General features: G+C 42.5%; 1 protein-coding gene across 1 annotated transcript in view; it reads right to left on the reverse strand.

Annotated features, from left to right (window-relative positions):
- The window catches only part of LOC124038637 (integrin alpha-9-like), a 153,587-nt gene that overhangs the window by 73,157 nt on the left and 63,822 nt on the right, over positions 1 to 16,608 (reverse strand). Inside the window, exon 15 of the mRNA XM_046354722.1 lies at positions 12,715 to 12,875. Coding sequence (XP_046210678.1) covers positions 12,715 to 12,875 — 161 coding nt within the window. The remainder of the gene's footprint in view (positions 1 to 12,714; positions 12,876 to 16,608) is intronic.

Below are 16,608 nucleotides of genomic sequence, written 5' to 3' on the forward strand. Positions count from 1 at the left end.
CGTGTTCCAAAGTGTCTCTGGAAGCAACGTCAGCACAAGAACTGTTCATCGGGAGCTTCATGAAATGGGTTTCCATGGCCGAGCAGCCGCACACAAGCCTAAGATCACCATGTGTAATGCCAAGCGTCGGCTGGAGTGGTGTAAAGCTCCCACCATTGGAAACGTGTTCTCTGGAGTGATGAATCACCCTTCAACATCTGGCAGTCAGATGATGAATCTGGGTTTGGCGGACGCCAGGATAACGCTACCTGCCCTAATGCATAGTGCCAAAGCTTGGTGGTGGAGGAATAATGGTCAGGGGCTGTTTTTCATGGTTCGAGCCCCTTAGTTCCAGTGAAGGGACATTTTAACGCTACAGCATACAATTAAATTCTAGATGATTCTGTGTGTCCAACAGTTTGGGGAAGGCCCTTTCCTGTTTCAACATGACTATTCCCAGTGCGCAAAGTGAGGTCCATACAGAAATAGTTTTCCGAGATCGGTGTGAAAGAGCCCTGTGTGAAATAGCCCTGCACAGAGCCCTGACCTCAACCCCATTGAAAACCTTTGGGATGAATTGGAACACCAAGTGTGAACCAGGCCTAATCGCCCAACAGCAGTGCCCAACCTCACTAATGCTCTTGTGGCTGAATGGAAGCAAGTCCCCACAGCAATGTTCCAAAATCTAGTGGAAAGCCTTCCCAGAAGAGTGGAGGTTGTTATAGCAGCAAAGGGGGGACCAACTCTGTATTAATGCCCATGGTTTTGGAATAAGATGTTCGACGAGCAGGCGTCCACATACTTTTGTTCATGTACTGTACCACAGACTTAGGCTTGCGAAACTACCTCTAACTTCATTCCTACTGGACACACAGACATGAAAATGGTATCCACAAGTTACTCTGACTCTGGAGAAGGAGACAAATGGTCTCATTGCCAAATTCCTAAAGTATCCCTTTAATGTAGTATTTGATGTGTCACCTTACAAAATAAATCAGACTGTGACAGAGTAGAATGTCCCTGTCAATGCTGTCAAACCCACATGAGAAATCCTTAACATTAGTATGCTAAAATCTAGTGCTGTAATATTGCCTAATCAGCTCAATACTTGCAGACAGTGCATTTTTATCAAAGGCTTTATTCCAAGAACAGGATTCATTCCATGTTTCCAGTGTATTTATTACTATATCCTACGCACCTCTGCTCTGACTACGTCCCACAGGGCACCCGGTTTCCTATACAAACCCTGGTCAAACCTAATGCACTATATAGGGAATAGGGTGCCCTGTGAGAGACAGCCTCTATGGGTTTTAATAGTTTTCCATCCTATGCTTTATAAATAGAGTGGTGCTGCCTTGTTTTAACAGAAACCAGCTGGATGCTATTTTCTTCCTCCTGCCCTGTCCATTCACTGTATCAGCTTTCTCTCCGTGTGTGTGTGTGTGTGTGTGTGTGTGTGTGTGTGTGTGTGTGTGTGTGTGTGTGTGTGTGTGTGTGTGTGTGTGTGTGTGTGTGTGTGTGTGTGTGTGTGTGTGTGTGTGTGTGTGTGTGTGTGTGTGTGTGTGTGTGTATTATATTCCCTTTCTTGGCCAGTGGTAAATGAAATCAGTGGAATGGCATTGAGGGAATTGAAAATGTCTTACTGCTGCAGAACTGAATAAGGAGGCCAACAAAGCATGCAGTGTGGTAGTGGTGGTACCGTGTGGATCTGGCTCTGTCTAGGAACGTGCCAGTGGTAGGCAGGGGTGTCTATGGGAGTAGGTCTCTCAGTGTTTTAATATTGCTCAGGTACAGAAGTGGAGGGAGCACTTCATTTGTCCATGGATACAGTATAGTGGAGTCGTGTAATGTGATGCGATGACGTAGCAGCTAAACTAAACTGTGTTCCACTCATTAAGACTTTACATGACGTTCCATTTAGCATTCTGGAATCTACCAGGCTCTTTAGTGAACGTCATGTTTCTCCTCCATGGAAAGCTTTATTAGACAGACCACACTACTTCTCAAACCGTCTCTGTGATCACAACATGTGGTGGGTTTACAGCATCGGCAATCCATCCTTATATGCATATTTATGCTTCAACAAGCCCATCTCACAGCCCTGTGGTGGTATGAATACAGTATGTGTCGTAAACCTGTGACAAGGGCCACTGCCATTTGCGGTCATTAAAGAGTGGTATAGCTAGCTAGCGTAGTAGGCTATTAGGTCCATTACAGACTTTATTTGATTTTTGTTCACCTTTATTTTACCAGGTAGGCCAATTGAGAACAAGTTCTCATTTACAACTGTAACCTGGCCAAGATAAAGCAAAGCAGTGCGACAAAGACACCTATTAAGACACAACGCTCAAGCCCAGCCCCCTAACAGTTGTCTAGGAACTCCTCTTGGTGCCCCACATTCCTGGCCTAATGTTCACTCTCTCTGCCCTATATGTCCCCAGTATATCCCATAATAACTTTGCCTTGGCTGGCAATATTAAATATCTTCTAGCAGATATCTCTATCTGTCCTGGCTCTAGTTTATTTATAAGCCCATTAGTCTATTATGATGGTTGGACCTTGGCGCTTCTTCTGGTGGAAACTTGGGCATCTGTCTGTCAACACTAAAATAAAGTGAAGACGCCATAGTGACGCAGAAAGGCGACCTCTTTAAGAATGTGTTCCAATCACGCTGCGCCTTGGTCTCCTCGTTATGACGAATGTGACAATAACAACCAGGTTCAGTATAATATCCAGGTTCAGTATAATATCCATGTTCAGTATAATATCCAGGTTCAGTATAATATCCAGGTTCAGTATAATATCCAGGTTTAGTATAACAACCAGGTTCAGTATAATATCCAGGTTCAGTATAATATCCAGGTTCAGTATAATATCCAGGTTCAGTATAATATCCAGGTTCAGTATAATATCCAGGTTCAGTATAATATCCAGGTTCAGTATAATATCCAGGTTCAGTATAATATCCAGGTTCAGTATAATATCCAGGTTCAGTATAATATCCAGGTTCAGTATAATATCCAGGTTTAGTATAATATCCAGATGCAAAAAGTAGATGAACACTGCAAGCTATTTCATGATACATTTTCAAGGTTAACTGATATACAGTAAGCTGAGAGACAACCAAAGAGATGATGGGCCAATTGCACGAAAATTAATGTGAGACTTGAAAATAAAGGGTGGAGAAAATTCAGCTCTTGAAATCAATCACTTACTCACACGCAAACACCACTCCTGCTCCTTTCAACCACCCAAATCATTCACACACACACACACACACACACACACACACACACACACACACACACACACACACACACACACACACACACACACACACACACAGAGAAAGCTGATACAGTGAATGGACAGGGCAGGAGGAAGAAAATTCCTGGTCCTTTCATCCATATCATTCACCATTAGAATATCCCCGTTGTCCGTCTCTAGAATGTGAGGTATGACTGTAGTAAGAAGTGCGTCATTTATTTGAGCTCAAATAACTAAACAAAGTTCATCTGGAACTCTGGCATGCCTTTGCACAGCCGTTCCCCCGCCACCCAAAACATCAATATGAAACACATTATCTGATTTCACTATCAATGAACTGGCGTTCCATAATGTCTTGTGATTTACTGAGTGAGTGATCATTCCTGGTGTTTTTCTCTGATAGACGTAGGGTTGTGTAATCTTTGTTAGTCCATGTGTTCACTGTGTGTAAGGATTTCAAGTCTAAGTCCATTACATGTTAGATGAAAATGTTGACTAACGATGAATTGATCAAGTGTTTAATCAAAATCAGATCCATATGTGTAAACTAATCTGTTTCTCTCTCTGATAAGCAGTTTTTCCACATACAGATCTGCTATCTTCATTTGATCACTGTTGTCGCATATCATTTTCTGTGAAAAATGGATCAACTCCTCCAAAAATGTTCTTCCATTATAATCCACATATTAATTTATACACCTATCGTGTAGAACTATACACACCTAACGTGTAGAACTATACACACCTAACGTGTAGAACTATACACACCTAACGTATAGAACTATACACACCTAACGTGTAGAACTATACACACCTAACGTGTAGAACTATACACACCTAACGTGTAGAACTATACACACCTAACGTGTAGAACTATACACACCTAACGTGTAGAACTATACACACCTAACGTGTAGAACTATACACACCTAACGTATAGAACTATACACACCTAACGTGTAGAACTATACACACCTAACGTGTAGAACTATACACACCTAACGTGTAGAACTATACACACCTAACGTATAGAACTATACACACCTAACGTATAGAACTATACACACCTAACGTATAGAACTATACACACGTAACGTATAGAACTATACACACCTAACGTGTAGAACTATACACACCTAACGTGAACTAGAACTATACACACCTAACGTGTAGAACTATACACACCTAACGTATAGAACTATACACACCTAACGTATAGAACTATACACACCTAACGTGTAGAACTATACACACCTAACGTATAGAACTATACACACCTAACGTATAGAACTATACACACCTAACGTATAGAACTATACACACCTAACGTGTAGAACTATACACACCTAACGTATAGAACTATACACACCTAACGTGTAGAACTATACACACCTAACGTATAGAACTATACACACCTAACGTGTAGAACTATACACACCTAACGTATAGAACTATACACACCTAACGTATAGAACTATACACACCTAACGTATAGAACTATACACACCTAACGTATAGAACTATACACACCTAACGTATAGAACTATACACACCTAACGTATAGAACTATACACACCTAACGTATAGAACTATACACACCTAACGTATAGAACTATACACACCTAACGTATAGAACTATACACACCTAACGTATAGAACTATACACACCTAACGTATAGAACTATACACACCTAACGTATAGAACTATACACACCTAACGTATAGAACTATACACACCTAACGTGTAGAACTATACACACCTAACGTATAGAACTATACACACCTAACGTATAGAACTATACACACCTAACGTATAGAACTATACACACCTAACGTATAGAACTATACACACCTAACGTATAGAACTATACACACCTAACGTATAGAACTATACACACCTAACGTATAGAACTATACACACCTAACGTATAGAACTATACACACCTAACGTGTAGAACTATACACACCTAACGTATAGAACTATACACACCTAACGTGTAGAACTATACACACCTAACGTGTAGAACTATACACACCTAACGTGTAGAACTATACACACCTAACGTGTAGAACTATACACACCTAACGTGTAGAACTATACACACCTAACGTGTAGAACTACACACACCTAACGTGTAGAACTATACACACCTAACGTATAGAACTATACACACCTAACGTATAGAACTATACACACCTAACGTATAGAACTATACACACCTAACGTATAGAACTACACACACCTAACGTATAGAACTATACACACCTAACGTATAGAACTATACACACCTAACGTATAGAACTATACACACCTAACGTGTAGGACTATACACACCTAACGTATAGGACTATACACACCTAACGTATAGAACTATACACACCTAACGTGTAGGACTATACACACCTAACGTATAGAACTATACACACCTAACGTGTAGAACTATACACACCTAACGTATAGAACTATACACACCTAACGTATAGAACTATACACACCTAACGTATAGGACTATACACACCTAACGTATAGAACTATACACACCTAACGTGTAGGACTATACACACCTAACGTATAGAACTATACACACCTAACGTGTAGAACTATACACACCTAACGTGTAGAACTATACACACCTAACGTATAGAACTATACACACCTAACGTGTAGAACTATACACACCTAACGTATAGAACTATACACACCTAACGTATAGAACTATACACACCTAACGTATAGAACTATACACACCTAACGTATAGAACTATACACACCTAACGTGTAGAACTATACACACCTAACGTATAGAACTATACACACCTAACGTATAGAACTATACACACCTAACGTATAGAACTATACACACCTAACGTATAGAACTATACACACCTAACGTATAGAACTATACACACCTAACGTATAGAACTATACACACCTAACGTATAGAACTATACACACCTAACGTATAGAACTATACACACCTAACGTATAGAACTATACACACCTAACGTATAGAACTATACACACCTAACGTGTAGAACTATACACACCTAACGTATAGAACTATACACACCTAACGTATAGAACTATACACACCTAACGTATAGAACTATACACACCTAACGTGTAGAACTATACACACCTAACGTATAGAACTATACACACCTAACGTGTAGAACTATACACACCTAACGTGTAGAACTATACACACCTAACGTATAGAACTATACACACCTAACGTATAGAACTATACACACCTAACGTATAGAACTATACACACCTAACGTATAGAACTATACACACCTAACGTATAGAACTATACACACCTAACGTATAGAACTATACACACCTAACGTATAGAACTATACACACCTAACGTATAGAACTATACACACCTAACGTATAGAACTATACACACCTAACGTATAGAACTATACACACCTAACGTATAGAACTATACACACCTAACGTATAGAACTATACACACCTAACGTATAGAACTACACACACCTAACGTATAGAACTATACACACCTAACGTATAGAACTATACACACCTAACGTATAGAACTATACACACCTAACGTATAGAACTGTATACAACTAATGTAGACAACTGTATACAACTAATGTAGACAACTGTACAGAAGTAATGTAGAGAACTGTACAGAAGTAATGTAGAGAACTGTATACAACTAATGTAGAGAACTGTATACAACTAATGTAGAGAACTGTATACAACTAATGTAGAGAACTGTATACAACTAATGTAGAGAACTGTATACAACTAATGTAGAGAACTGTACACAACTAATGTAGAGAACTGTACAGAAGTAATGTAGAGAACTGTATACAACTAATGTAGAGAACTGTATACAACTAATGTAGAGAACTGTACAGAAGTAATGTAGAGAACTGTATACAACTAATGTAGAGAACTCTATACATCTAATGTAGAGAACTGTATACAACTAATGTAGAGAACTGTATACAACTAATGTAGAGAACTGTATACAACTAATGTAGAGAACTGTATACAACTAATGTAGAACTGTATACAACTAATGTAGAGAACTGTATACAACTAATGTAGAGAACTGTATACAACTAATGTAGAGAACTGTATACAACTAATGTAGAGAACTGTACAGAAGTAATGTAGAGAACTGTGTGTGAAAAAGGTGTTAAGAAAATCTAATAAATGTAATGCACACCTTTGATTACCTAAAAAAGAAAGATAAACACCAGAGGTTATATTATTATAATATTGGAAGTTATTAAAAATGTCACACCTTTGAATACTAGTTCATTCACTAGAAAGAATGTGTCACGATCGTCTGAATGAATGGACCAAGGCGCAGCGTACTTAGAGTTCCACATGTTTCATAAATATGAAACTCACCAAAAACAATACAGAAGAAAACAAAACGTGACGTTCTGGGCTGCTCACAGGCAGCTACACAAAAACAAGGTCCCACAAACAACAGGTGGGAAAAGGCTGCCTAAATATGATCCCCAATCAGAGACAACGATAGACAGCTGCCTCTGATTGGGAACCATACCAGGCCAACAAAGAAATAGAAAACATAGATTGCCCACCCTTGTCACACCCTGACTTAACCAAATAGAGAATTAAAAGGATCTCTAAGATCAGGGGGTGACAGAATGCTATTACCAACAGGTTATTTTGAAAGTGTCATTTTGGCACCACACTTTGAACCCTATTTAACTCCACAAAGCAGACCAAGTGTTCCTCTGATCTCTGGTTAATCAAACTATTTTACATTGCCAATGCTTTTTAACAAATTCCCTCATAAGGGCAAATTCAATGATATTCTATGCTCTTCTATTCTATTCTAATACACAGATCAATTCTATGGTGACGTGGTTCTGGCCTGATCCCACCTAGTACATTACAGTACACCGAGACAAGAGAGATGCCAGTTAGTTACGTATGTGGCACGTACCAGATCGCTATTCTACAGTACACTACTGCACACCCAGAAACAGAGGCATTCCCTTTATAGTGCATTTATGCCCCATAGGACTCTGGTCAAAAGTAGTGCACTATAAAGGGAATAGGGTGCCATTTGGGATGCCAAAAATAGAGATATTGCTGTATCGAAGATGTTGAACACGTTTACATTGGGAATTAACATTACAATACTTCACATTGCTGATATATTGTGTGTATACCTACAATTGTCATAGTTGAAGCTAACAGTTTATGCCGCTGTCTGGTCACAGTGTTCAATTAGGAGAAACAACCACAAGTGTCTAATTATCAATGAATACTGTATATAGACCTCTAGGAGTTCCACAAACTCCACTGGACAGACTGGATGTTTAAGGCTCCATAATGGTGTTATGATGTGTTGTTCAAAGTCTCTCACATTATGTAGGGAGGTATGCTCAGCCCAGGGCAGGGAGGCAGACCTGGGTTCTAACACTATGGGTTGTATGGCAGGGTAGCAGACCTGGGTTCTAACACTATGGGCTGTATGGCAGGGTAGCAGACCTGGGTTCTAACACTATGGGCTGTATGGCAGGGTAGCAGACCTGGGTTCTAACACTATGGGCTGTATGGCAGGGTAGCAGACCTGGGTTCTAACACTATGGGCTGTATGGCAGGGTAGCAGACCTGGGTTCTAACACTATGGGCTGTATGGCAGGGTAGCAGACCTGGGTTCTAACACTATGGGCTGTATGGCAGGGTAGCAGACCTGGGTTCTAACACTATGGGCTGTATGGCAGGGTAGCAGACCTGGGTTCTAACACTATGGGCTGTATGGCAGGGTAGCAGACCTGGGTTCTAACACTATGGGCTGTATGGCAGGGTAGCAGACCTGGGTTCTAACACTATGGGCTGTATGGCAGGGTAGCAGACCTGGGTTCTAACACTATGGGCTGTATGGCAGGGTAGCAGACCTGGGTTCTAACACAGTCAAGCACATATAAAGTACTTGAAGTGTTTTCGAATAGTGTTTGAACCCAATACTTTTTTTGTGGGGGGGGGTCAGAGAGAGTGTGAGAAGGATAGAATGATATTGAGTTCAGTCAGGCTCAGCCTCCCAGGGAGAAATGAGCCTGGGGTCCACTGTAGAGAATGGCAGTGAAATGCACAGGCTCCGTGTGGGGTGGGACCTCTGGTCCCCATTAGCAGGAGGTGAGACATACATGGACGCCCTCAGGACATACGGTAGGTCCACTCTAAGGCTGCCTCTGAATCAGCAGGTTACGATACAGTAACTTACTATTTATGTGACTGTCTAAAGTTCCTGCTCCGGACAAGAAGCTTGTCTGCACATTAAGATGCATGCAAATTGCAGTAATTAAAACCTAGTTTCCGTCAGAGCTCTAGGCTATCTGACAATAGTGACAACGGTCTACTACGGTGACCGAAGGCTTGGAAATTAAATAACAGAAATTTGCATGGCTCAACCAGTGAGTGTGCGGAGGGATCAGTTTCCAGTTTAAGACACATATCTTCCTGCACCTTAGCTACTTATCTATGTGGTCTGTGAAGCTACTCTACCACCTACTGTTTCTATCCATTTGGAGATGATAGCGGAAAGTAAACAGTGTTGTTTTAACTGTTATGACTGCTTGCATGTCACATTTGCCCTGACCCAGCAAGCTGCAGGATAAAACCACTCAACCAGACAACTGTTGAACTTTCACACGCATGTACACACACCTATAGCCAATATACACTACTCAAAAAAATGAAGGGAACACTAAAATAACACATCCTAGATCTGAATGAATGAAATATTCTTGTTAAATCCTTTTTCTTTACATAGTTGAATGTGCTGACAACAAAATCACACAAAAATTATCAATGGAAATCAAATTTATCAACCCATGGAGGTCTGGATTTGGAGTCACACTCAAAATTAAAGTGGAAAACCACACTACGGGCTGATCCAACTTTGATGTAATGTCCTTAAAACAAGTCAAAATGATGCTCAGTAGTGTGTGTGGCCTCCACGTGCCTGTATGACCTCCCTACAACGCCTGGACATGCTCCTGATGAGGTGGCGGATGGTCTCCTGAGGGATCTCCTCCCAGACCTGGACTAAAGCATCCGCCAACTCCTGGACAGTCTGTGGTGCAATGTGGCGTTGGTGGATGGAGCAAGACATGATGTCCCAGATGTGCTCAATTGGATTCAGGTCTGGGGAACGGGCCGGCCAGTCCATAGCCTCAATGCCTTCCTCACACTCCAGCCACATGAGGTTTAGCATTGTCTTGCATTAGGAGAAACCCAGGGCCAACCGCACCAGCATATGGTCTCACAAGGGGTCTGAGGATCTCATCTCGGTACCTAATGACAGTCAGGCTACCTCTGGCGAGCTGTGCGGCCCCCCAAAGAAATGCCACCCCACACCATGACCGACCTACCGCCAAACCGGTCATGCTGGAGGATGTTGCAGGCAGCAGAACGTTCTCCACGGCGTCTCCAGACTCTGTCACGTCTGTCACGTGCTCAGTGTGAACCTGCTTTCATCTGTGAAGAGCACAGGGCTCCAGTGGCCAATTTGCCAATCTTGGTGTTCTCTGGCAAATGCCAAACGTCCTGCACGGTGTTGGGCTGTAAGCACAACCCCCACCTGTGGACGCCGGGCCCTTATTACCACCCTCATGGAGTCTGTTTCTGACCATTTGAGCAGGCACATGCACATTTGTGGCCTGCTGGAGGTCATTTTGCAGGGCTCTGGCAGTGCTCCTCCTGCTCATCCTTGCACAAAGGCGGAGGTCCTGCTGTTGGGTTGCTGCCTCCTGATGTACTGGCCTGTCTCCTGGTAGCGCCTCCATGCTCTGGACACTACGCTGACAGACACAGCAAACCTTCTTGCCACAGCTCGCATTGATGTGCCATCCTGGATGAGCTGTACTACCTGAGCCACTTGTGTGGGTTGTAGACTCCGTCTCATGCTACCACTAGAGTGAAAGCACCGCCAGCATTCAAAAGTGACCAAAACATCAGCCAGGAAGCATAGGAACTGAGAAGTGGTCTGTGGACACCACTTTATTGGGGGTGTCTTGCTTATTGCCTAATCAACACAATATTAGCCACCTTTAACGTAACATACTGAAAAAAACTATGCAAGACTTAGTATGCAAAACTAACTGTGGAAGAGATTTTCTTGTGGAGCGCATCGGAGTAGGATTTTATTGCATTGACAGCCATGACTCAGGCCCATACTCTTAACCAATCAGAGCTGCAGTAGGCCAATATGCAAATAGACCATTGCCATATATGGATCTGTGCCATTCAGTTTGAACTGGACTGTTTACAGTATGAGGGGTCGCGAATAGATATGCTTGAGATCAAAGCGAGAGCTGCATGTAGCCTGTGCAAATGTGTTAATGTTCTTTGCTACTTAGTTATTAGCACAGTTATAGCTCATTTCTAGACAACAATGAGTGGTTGCTTCCTACAAGAGCATTGAACACCACACATTGCTGCTACTGTAGGCTGAATGATAGAATGTTATGGGATGCATTCTTCTCCATTGTTATTGATTGTAGGCCAATGGTAGGACTACATTATGATCAAACATCCACAGTAGAATATTTGGCCCCTGTTATAACTAACTTAAAGGGGGTTCAGCCTCAGTGTTCACTGTAAACGTGTGTTGAAAGTTGCACAGCAGACCTGAAATTTGCTCAGTGCTGAAAAACAAAATGAGAAGGAACAATGATTATAGCCAACATGATTCATCTTTGTTTTGTTTGCCTTGCCTACAATTTCAACATTGTTTTGCGCCTGTCAAAACTATTAAGACTGAACAGGAGTTGCCACCGGAGATGCTATGGGGATTGAACGTCGCTTCAGAACATCAAAACAAACAGAAAGAAAACAGCTTGACAAACACTGCTTGAATAACCCAGTTGCCATGAGAAAGAGTTCAGTGGAGGACATGGACACAATAGCTCCAACTGAACCAGCTAACTGGGACAAATAGGGCAACATCAGGGCACATCACATCTTAACGGCATCATATCTTGTTGTAAACATGTTTTCTGGATGAGAAGTCATCATACAGTATACTATCACCTTAACCTGGTGGCACACAACACAGTCTGGTGTGTGAGACTACAACCCACTGGTCTCTGTTGGTCAACCAGAAGATGTCTTCTTGACGTTAAACAAACTTCCTTATACAACCAGTATACAACCTGACCGTGACTTTATGGCAAAAAAACTGATAATCATTGCAACCAGCTTTGACCGCTGGGGACAATCTGCTCTGAGGAAAAGGGACCTTTCTTATGTGATCTCTACAGGAATTGAACCCACAACCCTTGGCATTGCCAACCACAGGCCCACATTTTATTCATTTATTTTATTTCACCTTTATTTAACCAGGTAGGCCAGTTGAGAACAAGTTCTCATTTACAACTGCGACCTGGCCAAGATAAAGCAAAGCACTGCGACAAACTAAATTACTTCTAGGGACTCACCTTAACATATGCAGTGTACTGTTGGCAATCCTCTCTGTTGATGTCCAGACTGAGCTCGTTGCTCATTAAGCTGATCTGGGCTCCGTTCTGAATGAAGTACACTCTGGAAGACTGGCTCCTCTGCCTCTTATCCACATCAGCTGTCAGGTTATACAACAACTCTGGGGAGAGAGGAGAGAGACCAGCTGTCAGGTTATACAACAACTCTGGGGAGAGAGGAGAGAGACCAGCTGTCAGGTTATACAACAACTCTGGGGAGAGGGGAGAGAGACCAGCTGTCAGGTTATACAACAACTCTGGGGAGAGAGGAGAGAGACCAGCTGTCAGGTTATACAACAACTCTGGGGAGAGAGGAGAGATACCAGCTGTCAGGTTATACAACAACTCTGGGGAGAGAGGAGAGAGACCAGCTGTCAGGTTATACAACAACTCTGGGGAGAGAGGAGAGAGACCAGCTGTCAGGTTATACAACAACTCTGGGGAGAGAGGAGAGAGACCAGCTGTCGGGTTATACGACAACTCTGGGGAGAGAGGAGAGAGACCAGCTGTCAGGCTATACAACAACTCTGGGGAGAGAGGAGAGAGACCAGCTGTCAGGCTATACAATAACTCTGGGGAGAGAGGAGAGAGAGCCGGCTGTCAGGCTATACAACAACTCTGGGGAGAGAGGAGAGAGACCAGCTGTCAGGCTATACAACAACTCTGGGGCGAGAGGAGAGAGACCAGCTGTCAGGGTATACAACAAATCTGGGGAGAGAGGAGAGAGACCAGCTGTCAGGTTATACAACAACTCTGGGGAGAGAGGAGAGAGACCAGCTGTCAGGTTATACAACAACTCTGGGGAGAGAGGAGAGAGACCAGCTGTCAGGCTATACAACAACTCTGGGGAGAGAGGAGAGAGACCAGCTGTCAGGCTATACAACAACTCTGGGGAGAGAGGAGCGAGACCAGCTGTCAGGCTATACAACAACTCTGGGGAGAGAGGAGAGAGACCATCTGTGTTGACCGCCTTTGAGCCAGTGGATTACTGAAGAAAACGCGCCAACAAAACTGAGTTTTTGGGATATAAAAGAGGGACTTTATCGAACAAAAAAACACTTTATTGTGTACCTGGGACCCTTCTGATTGCAACCAGATGAAGATCTTCAAAGGTAAGTGATTACTTTTATCGCTATTTCTGACTTTCGTGACTCCTCTACTTGGATGGAAAATGTTTGTATGCTTTTGAAAGCGGGGCGCTGTCCTCAGATAATCGCATGGTATGCTTTTGTAAGCGGGGCACTGTCCTCAGATAATCGCATGGTATGCTTTTGTAAGCGGGGCGCTGTCCTCAGATAATCGCATGGTATGCTTTTGTAAGCGGGGCGCTGTCCTCAGATAATCACATGGTATGCTTTCGCCGTAAAGCCTTTTTGAAATCTGACAAAGCAGCTGGATTAACAAGAAGTTTTTCTTTTAACCAATGTATAACACTTGTATTTTCATGAATGCTTATTATAACTGATTCTGTATTTTGAATTTGGTGCACTGCAATTTCACCGGATGTTGTCGAGGTAGCGGCACGCCAGCGCCAAAGAGGTTTTAAGGAGTTTGCTAGAGGATTCTTTTTTTACAATTCATTTAAAAAAATTGTTTATCTACTTCAAACAACACAAATACCAAACATTATTCAAGATTATCAACAAACACGGAGTACACAAAACATTATCCAAGATGATCAACATACACGGAGTACACAAAACATTATCCAAGATGATCAACATACACGGAGTACACAAAACATTATCCAAGATGATCAACATACATGGAGTACACAAAACATTATCCAAGATGATCAACATACATGGAGTACACAAAACATTATCCAAGATGATCAACATACATGGAGTACACAAAACATTATCCAAGATGATCAACATACACTCAGTATACAAAACATTGTGAACATTATGCTTCAAACACCTTGTAGAGTCCATGCCCAATAACCTGTTCTGAGAGCAAAGGGGTGTGCAACTCAATATTAGGAAGGTGTTCCCAATGTCCGGTATACTCAGTACATGTCCTCCAAATGCTTTCAAACATTTCTATTTATAATATACCATATCTAAAGGGACATAGTTCTGTTTCTTCTCCAGTTTGGTATCAAAGGTGTTTAAATTGATAGCTATACTTTTATTTGCAGCAAATAGACTTAGATTACAAAACTTTCTCTGATATTGATCAACAATATTTTCATTTCTGAACAGACATAATTTTTTTTAAATCCGTGGAATCAATCATCGTCACGCACGAGCAAACACACACACGCGTGCGCGCACACATACACAGTCTGCAGTAAGTGCTGTAAAACAGTTGGAGGGACAGCAGCATTACACCCCAGTCACAACCAAAAGGGTACTGTGTGTGTGTGTGTGTGTGTGTGTGTGTGTGTGTGTGTGTGTGTGTGTGTGTGTGTGTGTGTGTGTGTGTGTGTGTGTGTGTGTGTGTGTGTGTGTGTGTGTGTGTGTGTGTGTGTGTGTGTGTGTGTGTGTGTGTGTGACATTGATTCATTCCACGTGTGCACGCTTATGTGTGTACGGGAGCGCCTTCCATGAGGCCCTAATCTATGGCTGGGAATACAAATATGCATCTGTTGGTCACAAATACACTATATATACAAAAGTATGTGAACACCCCTTCAAATTGTCTATTTCAGCCACATTGTATAAAATCGAGCACACATATATAACATCTCCATAGACACACATTGACAGTAGAATAGCCTTACTGAAAAGCTCAGTGACTTTCAACATGCCACCGTTCCAACTAGTCAGAGCTGCCCCGGTCAACTGTAAGTGCTGTTATTGTGAAGTGGAAACATCTAGGAGAAACAACGGCTCAGCCGCGAAAGTGGTAGGCCACACAAGCTCACAGAACAAGACTGCAGAGTGCTGAAACATGTAAAAATTGTCTGTCCTCAGTTGCAACACTCACGACCAAATTCCAAACTGCCTCTGGAAGACACGTCAGCACAATAACTGTTTGTCGGGAGCTTCATGAAATGGGTTTCCATGGCCAACAAGCCCACGATCACCATGCGCAATGCCAAGCATCGGCTGGAGTGGTGTAAAGCTCCCACCATTGGACTCCGGAGCAGTGGAACGCATTCTCTGGAGTGATGAATCATGCTTGACCATCTGGCAGTCTGACGGACTAATCTGGGTTTGGCGGATGCCAGGAGAACGCTACCTGCCCCAATGCATAGTGCCAAATGTAAAGTTTGGTGGAGGAGAAATAGTGGACTGGGGCTGTTTTTCATGGTTCGGACTTGGCCCCTTAGTTCCAGTGAAAATAAATCTTAACGCTACATCATACAATGGCATTGAATTTGAACTCTGACTGCGAGCCAGGCCTAATCGCCGAACCTCACTAATGCCCTTGTGGTTGAATGGAAGCAAGTCCCTGCAGCAATATTCCAACATCTAGTGGAAAGCTTTCCCAGAAGAGTGGAGGCTGTTACAGCAGCAAAAGAGGGACCAACTCCATTTTAATGCTTATGATTTTGGAATGAGATGTTCGACGAGCAGGTGTCCACATACCTATGGTCATGTAGTGCACCTTAAAAACAAAAAGGTAGGGGCGTGGATCAGAAAACCAGTCAGTATCTGGTATGACCAACATTTGCCTCATCCAGCGCGACACATCTCCTTCGCACCGAGTTGATCGGGCTGTTGATTGTGGCCTGTGGAATGTTGTCCCACTCGTCTTCAATGTGAAGTTGCTGGATATTGGTGGGAACTGGAACACGGTGTAGCACACATTGATCCAGAGCATCCCAAACACGTTCAATGGGTGACTGGTGAGAATGCAGGCCCTGGAACAACTGGGACATTTTCAGCTTCCAATAATTGTGTA

This window comes from Oncorhynchus gorbuscha, linkage group LG06 (genome assembly GCF_021184085.1).
Source record: "Oncorhynchus gorbuscha isolate QuinsamMale2020 ecotype Even-year linkage group LG06, OgorEven_v1.0, whole genome shotgun sequence".
Taxonomy (NCBI): Eukaryota; Metazoa; Chordata; class Actinopteri; order Salmoniformes; family Salmonidae; genus Oncorhynchus; species Oncorhynchus gorbuscha.